This window comes from Diadema antillarum, unplaced genomic scaffold (genome assembly GCF_040938485.1).
Source record: "Diadema antillarum isolate AM-2024a unplaced genomic scaffold, OU_Dant_1.0 seq00000507_RagTag, whole genome shotgun sequence".
Taxonomy (NCBI): Eukaryota; Metazoa; Echinodermata; class Echinoidea; order Diadematoida; family Diadematidae; genus Diadema; species Diadema antillarum.
The window spans coordinates 486681-501025 of NW_027271462.1; the positions used below are offsets into that span (position 1 = coordinate 486681).

Below are 14345 nucleotides of genomic sequence, written 5' to 3' on the forward strand. Positions count from 1 at the left end.
AATACCACATGACAAGTCGTGTGGTACTGTCCTGTGGTACTATCCTGTGGTACTGTCCTGTGGTACTGCCCTGTGGTACTGTCCTGTGGTACTGCCCTGTGGTACTGTTCTGTGGTACGTCCCAAAATACCACAGGACAAGTCGTGTGGTACTGTCCTGTGGTACTATCCTGTGGTACTGCCCTGTGGTACTGTCCTGTGGTACGTCCAAAAACACCACAGGACAATTCCTGTGGTACTGTCATGTGGTATGTCCCAAAATACCACAGGACAATCGTGTGGTACTGTTCTGTGGTACTATACTGTGGTACTTCCCTGTGGTACTGTCCTGTGGTACTGCCCTGTGGTACGTCCCAAAATACCACAGGACAAGTCGTGTGGTACTGTTCTGTGGTACTTTCCTGTGGTACTTTCCTGTGGTACTGTCCTGTGGTACTGCCCTGTGGTACTGTCCTGTGGTATGTCCCAAAACACACAGGACAAGTCGTGTGGTACTGTTCTGTGGTACTATCCTGTGGTACTGTCCTGTGGTACGTCCCAAAATACCACAGGATAATTCCTGTGGTACTGTCCTGTGGTACTGTCCTGTGGTATGTCCCAAAATACCACAGGACAAGTCGTGTGGTACTGTCCTGTGGTACTATCCTGTGGTACTTTCCTGTGGTATTGTCCTGTTGTACTTTCCAGTGGTACTGTCCTGTGGTACTGCCCTGTGGTACTGTCCTGTGGTACCGACCTGTGGTACTGTCCTGTGGTACTGCCCTGTGGTACTGTCCTGTGGTATGTCCCAAAATACCACAGGACAAGTCGTGTGGTACTGTGCTGTGGTACTGTCCTGTGGTACTGTCCTGTGGTACTTTCCTGTGGTACTCTTCTGTGGTACTGCCCTGTGGTACGTCCCAAAATACCACAGGACAATTCCTGTGGTACTGTCCTGTGGTACTATCCTGTGGTACTTTCCTGTGGTACTTCCTGTGGTACTGTCCTGTGGTACTGCCCTGTGGTACTGTCCTGTGGTACGTCCCAAAATACCACAGAACAAGTCGTGTGGTACTGTCCTGTGGTACTATCCTGTGGTACTTTCCTGTTGTACTCTCCTGTGGTACGTACCGAAATACCACGGGACAATTCATGTGGTACTGTCCTGTGGTATATGTCCCAAAATACCACAGGACAGCTCCTGTGTTACTGTCCTGTGGTACGTCCCAAAATACCACAGAACAAGTCGTGTGGTACTGTCCTGTGGTACTATCCTGTGGTACTTTCCTGTTGTACTCTCCTGTGGTACGTACCGAAATACCACGGGACAATTCATGTGGTACTGTCCTGTGGTATATGTCCCAAAATACCACAGGACAGCTCCTGTGTTACTGTCCTGTGGTACGTCCCAAAATACCACAGGACAATTCGTGTGGTACTGTCCTGTGGTACTTTCATGTGGTAATGTCCTGAGGTACTGCCCTGTGGTACATCCCAGAGTACCACACGAGCCTGTGACACAGTACCACACAGTTTCTGTGCTAACATATATTTGTGTGGTACATTGTGTGGTACCGACCAGTACCACAGGGAGTACCACATGAGCCTGTAAAACAGTACCACACAGTTCCTGTGGTAACATTTATTTATGTGGTACATTGTGTGGTACTGACAAGTATTACAGGGAGTACCCTACAAGCCTGTGGTACAGTACCACACAGTTCCTGTGGTAACATTACAAGTGTGTGGTACATTGTGTGGTACCGACAAGTACCACAGGGAGTACCACAGGACTTTTTTGTTAGGGTACAGCTGTTCACGCCATGTTTGCCAACTCCAACTCTCATTTTGGGCATTTTTTCGAAATGGCGTCTGTGAACATTCAACTGCAATTTGCTGGTTCCCCTGTTTTGTCCCATTTGTGATTCTTTCACACAAGGGACTTCCACTTTTTCATATCCTAGTCAGTGCTGAGGTGCAAAGTTTTGTGCTTCTACTAGAGGGGACGCTATCAGACAGCTCACACCATCGCTCAGCTAGACTTGAAATAAGAGGGATTCGAACCCGCGCCGGAACACAAGTGTTAAGACTGCGAGTCAAACGCTACCGAGTAAGCCACCTCGTCACCTTTCATGGTAAATTATACAACTTTCCAGCTGGCGATATTATTCTAATCCTGTTCAAATTAGTATGTGCCTTCTCTCCCTTGACAAGACAGCGTCTGCATCTTTAGTGAATGAGGCAATGGTCGAAGCTTAGATTTCAGGGAATCGAGCTCCTCAATCCAGGTCAAACCAGCATTCAAGGGCAGTTAACTACATGCTATCATTAGAGTCCTTTATGGCAATATCTTATCAGAGTAGGTGAAGGTTTCTCTAATATTTTTTTTAATTCTTTTTGTAATCAAACGAAACCGTTTCTTTTAATACTCAAGGTGCAGATGACTACGGAGACTGGACACGTACTGATGTTCTATGGGATACTGATCCTAAAGAAAATAATCTTAACTTTTGCGCAGCAACAGTGTGCAGTCATCTGACAAGTGATGATGATGGCACCACTCAAACCTGAAAAATTGAATTGACAAAATAGAAGAACTGCCCTCATTTATCAGCGCACAGATCTCCAAGAATAAATGGGACGGAAAACTCATCCTAAGCACCTGATTCGAGGCTGCAATATCCAACAGGAATTGTGATTGCACAACCCTTCAGCTTTCCAACAACTTAGATGTGATGTACTCAAAGATATCCGTACATAGGATGACAATGTTGCAGAACATTGTCTGAAAACAGTTTACAATCGCACGGATGAGCATAACATCAAATTTTCGGTAGTCTGTTTTTTTTTAATCCCTTTGATCTGAGGGAGTTACGGGTGGGTGCTGGTATTGGACAGATAAAGGCCTTTTCAGCTCTTTCCTCTACAGCATACCTCTCTTCCAGAGCCCAACAGGCACTGACACGGTGCGACATTATTTCAGGTTTGCTTTGATGTGGCATGCAAAATGCCCATTAAAGTAGTATGGGTCAGCAAACCAGAGCTCACTGACACAATAACTACACAGATTTCATCCTGGACCTGAGCTCCACAGTATTGAGTTCACATGCAACGGGTAGAACGCTTTAATAATCGAGTTCATGTGCAGCAAGGGCTGATGAGCAACAAGGTTTAAGGTGCAGCCAGCGTCAACAAAGATAGGCATCATCTCGTCATAACGTGGGAGCAGATCATCAGAAACCACACTATCTGCTCAAGCGGCGCTGTATCAAAATTTCGAAGATGAGTGCTGCTACAAGCGAGTTTCTACTGGAATCATGACAGCATGGGTCATGATGTGATCCCTGACTTTAGGGGGTGGAGTTGGAGTAAAGATGGCACATGTACATGACAATTACTATCAGCCACTTTCCGCAATGCTTCAGTACCAAATTACATTCTTCTGCACTACAGTTGTTTCAAGACATGCATTGGGAGGTGGAAAATGGAAATGGAAAAAAATATGAATGAATGAATGTGAAAATGCACAACGTAGAGCAGGTGTCAGACGAGCCATGATCAGTAGCTTGATATTGCTGCAAACTTAAATGGGGGGGGGGGGGGGGGGGGGGGGTGGGGTGGGATTGAGGGACTCTCTGACGGGAGGAGACATTGTCGCAATGTCAGCGTCTCAAAGAAGATTAATTTTGCTGTCACAACTAACGCGATTTCCAGGGCGACGTCCGAGACGTCTTCAGACAAAACAACTTATTTGCTTGGAAGTCACGGGGATATCGGCACGGCATTTGCAGTCACAGGGACTCATCAGAGACGTCTTTTCTCAGTGACTTCTCCATCTCGTCGCCATTAGGTTATTACAGGTCTCCACAACATGCGGGGACATCTCGGAGATGTTGCAGATATCTTAGTCCCCACGACATGGCCACAGTGATTGAGACTTCGCGGAGACGTCTCCGAGACAAGCTGGAAGCCGGAAGTAGTCTCGGCAAAAATCGAAAATGTTCGATTCTCCTGCGAATCCTGGAGATTGGGCTCGTCTCCAGGAGACGTGCGTCGTAGAGATGTTGCGGAGACTAGAGTTGCAACCTATAGTCTTCAGACCAACGAGATACCAACAATTATAAAGCCTTATGACATCATACCCATTCGCGTCCAAGCACTTTGGATCGAATCTTAATAGACCCAAGACGGTGTCATGAAAGTTGTACTCTAGCATTTCTAATCTGTACTCCGTTAACTCTTTATGTGCCATGGTGGAAACCCCCTGTGTGCCACGTTATTCTGAGACACGAAGGTATTCATGCTTTGAGAAAGAATTCTGTTTTTCCAATTTGTATAACTTCTACAAATTTCTGTTAGGATGGGCATACCAGTGGTAATAGTAGGCAAAGTTAAAGAGGAATGCCAAGCTTTGTTTCGATATAAATTGTATGACGAATCTATTTTCAATTTTTCTTTTGAATGACCAGTTGCTACATTACTGTAAAGGCATGACTTTTGCACATAAACGGTGACAGAAACTTCGAATGTACGAGCAAATCTAGTTGGGAACATCGCTTGATAGTCGATCACCACATAGAATGCAAGCCGTATATGAGAGGAACAAAAGCACGAGAAACGCTTTCATTGTGCCGCGGGATTAGCAGTAATTAGCGGTTTATCGATCGGTCTTGGCGGCTTTGTTTGTTGAGCAGAATATGCGAAGTTGGCACGCCGGCGACTGAGTCGGACGTGCGAACGTGGCTAAGAGTTCATGGTGTCAGTGTGGCACCTATGAAATATGCTTGTTCCCTACATGGCGTCACCAGGACCGTCTTATTCTCTAAACGGCATATTTAGCTCTGGTGGCACATAAAATATCCTATAAGGACTTTCAAATTGAACTTTCCTACACAAGTTCGAAAATAGCAAATTGATGCCAACCTGATCTACTAAAAATCTCTTAAGTACGACAGTATTATCATTTTTTTTTCATCCAGATTAGGAATGATATTCATAATAATTATTCCGTTGAATTTAAATCTGGATTATGATAATCTATTGTGATTGAGGATCCCTGAACTGCAACAGAAAAAATAAAAACACTTCTGTTTTTAGTTGCTAAACTATTAATGTATTAGGTAGCAATAGAATTCTATTTCTATGTTTTTATCGCATTCCTAGCAGATGAAGATGAAAATAAATATCCAATAATCAAATTTTGAAAACTCTTTGAAAGGGCATTACCCATATTTTAACTACAAACTTTTAGCTCTTTTGGCTGTCACTCATGCGAATGCAAACATATTGAATTCCGCAGATATTATGACCGGTCGATGCGGACCTTTCCTCTTAGCACCTGTAAAAATAAAAAAAGAAATGGAATGATTGGGACATGAACTATATTTCAGTGCTTTGGACAGAACCTAACTTAAAAGCTTGTGTTGCCATATAAAAACAGGTCATAAATTATGCAGAAAAAAAAGAATTACCGTAAGTAAGCATGAAAGTTAAATTGAAGGGTGACCAACCAAGTCTTCAAATTAAATTGTGAAATAAGGATTTAAGTAAGATCCGTAGAAACTTATTCCTCTCAGAAAGGGATTCTTATTATTATTCATGAGCGTATACCTAGTGTTTGAAATCTTTAACAGGAAAGCAGATTTCTTGATGTTACTCGTGACGAAACCCACTCCTCCCTCTCCCACAGCCCTCAACAACTGCAATACTATTAGCAAGGCTGGCATTCCTGTTATATTGATTGATTGATTGATTGATTTTATTTCTGCCTTTTTCCAAATCACACATAATAAAAGAATACACATATTTGGAAATCAACGTTACACGACATTTAAGCAAGCATATACTGTCTTACAAATAAAATTCAAGGTACATATACACATACACACTATGAACATGACAGTATTCGATGTTTAAAACATGTAGCATATCACTCACAAAAAAGAAAGTTCGGAGGAGAATCATCAAATCAACACTTGTAGATTATGTAAATAATAATGAATTATTCATTCAGAGCATATGATCACGTCGTTTCATTAAACGAATTTCAGAGAAAAGAATATAACGGAGGGGATTTAAATAAATTGATATTAGAAATTAAACATTTTGGTTATTATAATAACAGAAAAGTAGGAGACCGCGATCACAAGCAGCAGCTTGACATCGATCGAGGCCTCGGGGTAAAATTCAAGGCTTAAAATCGATTTACATATCTGTATAATGGACGTGTCTACAAAAGCAGAATCAATAGTCAAATCGAAAATATTGTAATTTATGAAATTAAAAGTAAAGGAGAAATTCAAAATAGTTTTCGTTTGTTTCTTATGAATAGGCATTTTTTTACCATAATACTGTGCTGAGGTGAGTGCTGTGCTGTGCTGTGCGGAGCTGTGCATGTGATACAATACAATTTTGTTAATTTAATGTTTGGGTATATATACCTGATTAAATTGATTCTGGTTTATTCTTTGTGTCACATGTATGTCTTCTACATACCTTGTATACAATATCAACAATTTTGATGCGCAGCAAAGTACTAAAACTAATACTGCATCAATATTGACTTTTTATGAGTGAACGTAGAAACCCCAAAACTTCTTATCACTCATTTATCATTATATTTCGATAAAAGATAATTATTTTTTCATAAGTGCCTTAAAAATATATAATTTGGTGGTTGTCTTAATTTGCTCAGGGAGATTGTTCCAAACGTCAGGTCCATGATGTCTAATTGACTTGTGAGCTATCACTAACTTGGGATTGTGGAGGTGATAATCTTTAGAATGTCGAGTTGGGTAAGCATGGACCCTGGAGATCACAGTGAATAGGTTGTGGAAAGAGGAAGGGAGGGTGTTGGATTTGTATTTGTACATGAATATTGCGCTTTGTAATGTATGAATATCGTGGATTTTCAAATTTTTCAATTAAAAAAATAGTGGTTCAGAATTTGCAAAATAATTTGAGTTGGTACAAATGCGGAGTGCTCTTTTTTTGGAGAAGATGAACCGATTGAATTTTTGTCTTCTTAGAATTTGCCCATACCATATTGCAGTATGTGATGTATGGTAAAATCAGTGCATTTTATAAAATAAAAAGAGACTTTTCTATCAAAAAATCTTTCAGTTCTCGATACAATATTACTTATATTATTTACATGTTTATTCCAGGTAAGATTAGAATCAATAATTACTCCAAGAAATTTTGTAGACTTTTTTTCTACAAGGGGTACCCCATCAATATATAAATTACATTCAATATCAGAAGAATGAACGTTTTTTAAAATATATAAAACTAGTTTTATCAATATTTAAAGATAATTTATTGCATTTGAACCAGGAAGAAACTTTACCTAATTCAAAATTAAGTGTGTGGATAAGTATCTGTGGACCTTTATGTAAATAAAATATATTTGTATCATCTGCAAACAAAATGTAAGTTAATGTTGGTGAAACATTAATTATATCATTAACATAAATAACAAATAACAGAGGGCCTAAAATAGACCCTTGTGGTACTCCACAATCAATATTTAACCTCCTGGAAGAACATGAATCAAATTCAACATATTGCTCACGGTTATATAAATAATCAGTGAACCATAGAAGAGGTATTCCTCGAACTCCATAATGTTTTAATTTACAAATAAGAATTTTATGATCAATAGTATCAAATGCCTTACTCAGGTCCATAAAAATTCCAACAATATGTTCCTTATTAATAAAAGCTTCAATTATCTTATCACAAAGTTGAGTAATAGGGTAATCTGTAGTATGATTTTTCCTAAATCCGAATTGATTCGGAATAAGATTTTTTTTCATTTCATTTTCATTTTCATTTTTATTCAAAAAAGAAAATAATCTTTTATAAACAATTTTCTCTATAATTTTTGATATGCTTGGGAGAAGGGATATTGGGCGGTAGTTTTTTAGTTGTGTGTGATCGTCTTTTTTATGGATGGGAATCACTACACTGTAAAAACATCGGTGTTAGATTTAACACCACGGGTGTTAAATCTAACACCGATCAAACTTCAATAAAGGACCACACCCACAGGTGTTAAAAATGCACTGTGATGGTGTTGAAAAGTGTGCACCTGACACTTCGTGGTGTTAATTTGACACTGTACCTGGTGTTACTTTGACACTGTACTGGTGTTAATTAAGAAATGACACCACGTGGTGTTGATTTGATATTTGTTGGTGTTAATATCAATGGTTTAACACCCGTCCAGCTTCAATAAGAGACCACACCAGCTGGTGTTACTTTGGTGTAAATTTATTTTCACATTTTTTCGAAAATCTAGTATTTTAATGTAAAATTCTTGATCGTCTTGTTTAAATTAAAAATCAACAAGAAGTGCAGTTACTAAGAAACTCTTCAAAAGAAACAGTTTAAAATTTGGAAATGGCACCCGGAGGTGTTAATTTAACACCAAAAATGAGCACCGACAATTTAACACCAGCTCAGTGTTCACTATTTAACACCGGACTTTTTGCAGTGTATCATTATCCAGTTTAGAGGGTAAAATATCAATATTATAATCACCCATAAGATAAATATATTCATTTTCACGTGCCAATTTGTTAAGAATATATTCTAACGTTTCTAAAAACAAATCAATTGAGCTGCTAGGGGGTCTATAAACCACTCCGATAATTTTTTAAAGTATTGCTTGTAAGCTCTACGAATATATTTTAAGTTCCTTCAATGTATATATCATTTCTGTTTTTGAAAGTGAGAGAATCATGAATATTAAGGCGACACCTCCTCCTCGCCTGAATCTGCGATCATTTCGTAGAATTGTATAATTCTCGATATTAGATATGGGGGCAGAGTTTTTATGTAACCAAGTTTCTGTTATTCCCATTACTGAAAATTGAAAATTATTAATAATAAATCAAAAGAATCAAAATTCTTATTCATACTTTTGGTATTTAAATGAAGCAAACTGAAATTATGTTTGATATTGTTATAATGAAAATGAAAATCATTATCATTATCATTATCAATATTAAATTTTTCATTGAATTCTTCAACCGTATAATAATCAGAATGATAAACAGATATATCCCTGTCACTGTCGGATTCAATATCCATAAGTAATGAAATTCTTTTTTCCTAAGTATTGATTAAGGGTCTGTAAATCAAAACTGCTGCACAGGTTCGCTGTTTACAAAACGTGAGTACATGTAGTATGTGTTTGGCCATGGTGTTGGGTGCAGTGAACGAAAATAATAGGTGCGCGAATAGGTGCTAAGCTACAGAGAAACTGATTGATAAAATACATTCTACGCATACGTGTTGCACGTGTGGGCGGATCTGTTATCCGACCATCGACCGTTTGGTGGGAAAGGGTGGGAAAGGGGGGGGGGGTGTTGAAACAGGGAACAGAAAATTACAGTGGGAGAAGTGAGTAGTAGATAAAAAAAATATCGAACAAACGAACAAATGAAGCGAAAGAGCACTGAACTACTAGTTGTGATTGTCTTGTCGCCGATTGAAACATTCAGTTCGGGCGTGTAAGATACAAGGAAGGGAAAACAAATAAAATGACAGGATGTTAATTGACCAAGTTCAAAGAATGTTGCCTAAGGTAAAGCAAAATGTTTAGTGTATAATAGTAAGGTAGACTATCGCCGGCAAACAAAAACGCTTTAAATTCTGAGGTCATTGACATGGTCTCTTCAGATGGGCAAGAGTCCGTTGCATGCCCCGGTCGAAAATTAGCATATTATATAACTATAAAACATTGTCTAATTGAAGCGAAAAACACTAGGTGCCTTCTGCTAACATGTCATTACTTTCAAATTCGTAGATCATTAACCTGATAAACTAAACTTTACTTTATTGAAAAGGTTTCGCGGGAAAATTTCGGCGCGAAATAAAACAGAAGCAAATATAATTATGGTTGATACACATACAAAAACACTGTTTCGGTATTAATGGGAAGAGGATAAGGAGAACACTTCATACCTCCAGCAAAACAACTAAACGTGTTAATTGCTTTCAGAGGTTTAGATCATTAACCTGAACAAACAGTGAGGTGACTTATTATATTTGAATACCAGTTACTGAAGAGGGTTTGAAGAGAGAATTTCTGCGCGGAAAAAAACAAACAAAAAGTAAACATTTGGCTGATACACATATACAAAAACATCGTGTAGGTAAGAATGGGACAGGAATTTGAATTCCGCCTGGTAGGATCCCAATTGTTGAATGGGGTATCCTTTACATTGGTTATGGCTTCCAGACAACATTATAAGGTTGACTGTTGAGAAGCGAACAAAAAAAAAAAAATATATATATATATACTGTAGGCAAGCTATTTTTGAATTACCTATTGTGAATATAATGGTTTGACCCCAAATAACCTTAAGGGTGACCTAATAAGGAAAATTTGACATCAGACCATAAAAAACCAACAACTTCGGAATCGAATTCCTTGACCTAGAAAACCTCCAAAGCTTAATTTTCAAATTATTGTAACACTTTTAAGGGTTTCAATTGTTATACTGGCCTTTAAACGTAGGTGGCGGCCATATTGGATTTTGCAAATATGGCGTCCCGGAGGGCGCCCTTCACAAGAAATATGCCATTTTTTTTTTTCAGCTGTAGACAACTGCAATTCTATTATCAAGGCTGGCATTCCTAGAACATTGACCATGGGCAAGCCATTTTTAAAATACCTGTTATGAATATTTTGACTTGACCCCTAAATGACCTTTAGGTGACCTTACAAGGAAAAGTTGACTGCAGACCATAAAAACAACTTCAGATTCGAATTTCTTGACCCAGAAAACCTCTAAACCTGACTTTTTAAAGGACAAGTTCACCTTCATAGACATGTGGGTTGAGTGAATGCAGCAATATTAGTAGAACACATCAGTGAGAGTTTGAGCAAAATCGGACAATCCGTTAAAAATTTATGAATTTTTTAAGTTTCTGCTCAGTCACGGCTGGATGAAAAGACTACTATAGTTTGTGATGTCACATGAGTACAACAATATAAAGAAAGTATAAAGAAAATCCAACATATTTCCATTTTTCTCGCATAACAATAGAACACTCGACTTCTCTCTTTCAGAAGGCAGGGGGGGTAATATTACCCTTAACATACGTCAGAAGCAAGTCGAAAAAATGTGCACTTTATTCAAAAAGTAAAGTTTTGTGAAATTCTCTTTTTATCCACCTTATATACTTGTACGCATGTGACATCATACACTGTAGTAGTCTTCTCTTCCAGCAGTGACTGCGCAGATACTTAAAATAGTCGTAACTTTTGAACGGATTGTCCGATTTTCCTCAAACTTTCACTGATGTGTTCCACTAATATTGCTGCATTCTCTCAATCCTTATGTATATGAAGGTGGACTTGTCCTTTAAATGATTGTAACTCTTTTACGTTTTCAGTAGCAAGTGACCTTTAAACCTACATGGCAGCCATATTGGATTTTGCCAATATGGCCGCCCAAAAGGGCGCCCTTCTTGGCGCCCATCAAAAAACGAAATACACTGTAGTATGGTCTGGGCTACATGTGTGCCAAATTTGGTGCTTTTGGAAGAATTTGAACCAAAAAGTCCCTTGCGCCCCCCACAGTCACCTTTTTAGGAGACGACTCAAACGTCGCCCTGGAGTGACCTTCTTGGTGAGGGCGCAAGCCTTTTTTTTTTTCTTTTTTTGTGGCAGCAGTTTCGGTAATGTCTCCTACAGTGAGATAGCCCCGAGTGAAGTTTCCAAATTAAAGAAAGATGAACTAATCCCTATAATATTCTAAGGAGGTGAAACTTCTTTTTTTATTCTGAATTTTGGCATGCTTCATAAACAAAATTGTCAATTTTAAAGGCTACATGCAAACAAAAAATACTGAATGGATTGACTCAGTTACACACAAGTACAATGTGTATACAGTGGTCTCGGGGATTTTACTTTCACTGAATACTTATGCTATCATGTTAGTAAATTTTCATGCTTTGTTTTTTCATCCGCCCTCCTTTTACTCTGTATTATAAACGACCATTTTAGAGAGAAGGTGCCTCCCAGATGTACGTCATCCTTTTCACCAATATACGGTTTTTTCCCCGGAGCGAAGGTAGTCAAATTCCCTCCGTGTATTCAGCGGGTGGCATCGGGTAAGCAGCAAATCAGTCGCACATCGCTCGTCACAATTAAAAATAAATATGACGAAATAACATTTCAATCATCTACCGAGCCATGATAGAGATGGGTGTTAGTTTGTTTCTGTTTCAGGAAGAATATGAATTCACAGAACATTTTGTCGAACTAGCATTTCAAAGACTGAGCACTCCTACACTTTGTACCTATGTATGACTCTCCTTAAACTTGACAGCCGGTGGATTCATGCGCCCAGTACCAACCCACAGTGCGTGTCATTTATTACGCGATATTTCTTCGCTGTTTGCCATACTATTATGTTTATACATGCACGAGAATGTTCTCCGACTGGAAAACATAACCAAGAAAGTTCTGCCCACAGGAAAGCATCACATAATATTGTCTGCTATCAATTGAGCACATTTATTTAAATATCTGACTTGTACCTAACTAACCATATAATATACAGCAATACCTTTCAATATTGTCATGCTGTATATTATCAAATGTTCCACAGATACTTTATAATGATGCAGACACGATTTAAGATGCTACTAGATAACCGAATTTACGAAGAAGATTTTTGTTCCCTTCGGTAAATCTTAGAAGAAAAAGAGCAATCTATAATTTACATTTTCGAATGGGTATGTCATCTCTGCTCAATTCAAGTTTTTATTGTTTTATTCAATCTGCAGACAGCTGGTTGGGCAAAATTGTTGCGAGATCCTGCGCTCCAGAGATGGGACAAGAATGTGGGAAAGCCACCGTCGAATTTTGTGGTGTGACTTCACAGGTGCACTGCGGATGGAATGGCAAGGTCGACATTATGTGCACCTTTCCTGGCCAGGGTGGAGAGATCTATGAAACACACTTGCCTGATATGGGTAAAATCTTTGACACCGCAGTGTATGTGTATGTGTGTGTGTGTGCGTGTGTGTGTGTGTGTGTGTGCGTGTGTGTGTGTGTGCGTGTGTGTGTGTGTGTGTGTGTGTGTGCCTGTGTGTGCACGCGCTCGCCTATGTGTATGTATGTATTTGTGTTCAAGCGTGTATTATGTAATTCGCATATTATTTTCAGGATGCAAAGTTTCAGCAGCTGCCTTGGTAGGAGTCTAATGCGTGTGTTTCTGCTGTGTACGATGCCTAGTTATTTTTTTTCGTGTATCTTTGTATGATTGTGCAGTTAAATGGGTTAAGTGATGCTGATGATTGAGTGAAGATACAGGACATACCTGTACCATATCTATAGTTCGCATTTCATATCAAATTATAACTTAATGTTAACATCAGGAGGTATTCAAAGTACAACGTATCATTGCCATACAATGGCTAAATCATCAACCCTGTTTACAACGATTACTTGTCAGGAACGACCATATAAGATATTCTTTCTCATGAGCGGTCATTGCAGAGAATTTTGACAATATCTTTTGATTCAAAGTATTGAAATGTACAGTATATATACACATAGACATTTATATTCATATACGTATGTATAACCACATGGATAAGTTAGGTAACAACGTACATATTTCAGTACTGTTACGAATAGAAGGATTTTATGCCATTGAGTTGTCAGCAAGTGAAAAAAATAGTGTTGATAACATCAGCTAAACACCACCATCTATCAATTCTGAATAAAACAACAACAACAACAACAAGTGTTTATATTTCTGGTAAGATTATTTAGATTTACCTTGTGATTTCAATTGGTATAAAGTATTACAATGTAAAGCAATAAAGCAATATGGTTTTAAGTTTTTTCATCGAATATTGCTCACTAAAGATAATTTGTTTATGAATTGGAAATTGTGAATGCTAACTTGTATATTATTTGTAATTGTAAAGAAACTACATGTACCTGTTATTTTTTTGGAGATGAAAAAAAAATCAAATTGTATCGGAAAGTTCTCTCATGTTAAATTCTGACTGTTTTAAGATTTTGTAATTGATTTTAGTGAAAAAATTATTATGCTTCGATATCATATAGGTAACAGAGAGATGAAATTGGGTTTTTTTTTCTATATATGTATATATTTACAGGAATTGTGTCAAAGAACGTAATGAAGGAAGTAAACGTTTGTTCAATGTATACTAAACCCTATGAGGAAGGTTTGATTTTGCTACAACACGCGTTTCCCCGTAGACGCTTGCTCGAATATACCCGGGTCTCGTCCTTAACAGGTTTTAAGTAAAAGATTAGAAAGCGGAATTGAGATTCTATATCAGTTTGAAGTGCAACCAGGCAAGATTTGA

General features: G+C 38.4%; 1 protein-coding gene across 3 annotated transcripts in view; it reads left to right on the forward strand.

The window, feature by feature from the left end:
• LOC139734034 (uncharacterized) overlaps nt 1-14345 on the forward strand; it is a 95871-nt gene that overhangs the window by 47773 nt on the left and 33753 nt on the right. For all 3 annotated transcript variants that reach the window (XM_071644841.1, XM_071644843.1, XM_071644842.1), the window contains 2 exons: nt 12001-12107; nt 12786-12974. In XM_071644841.1, the coding sequence (XP_071500942.1) occupies nt 12001-12107; nt 12786-12974 (296 nt within the window). The remainder of the gene's footprint in view (nt 1-12000; nt 12108-12785; nt 12975-14345) is intronic.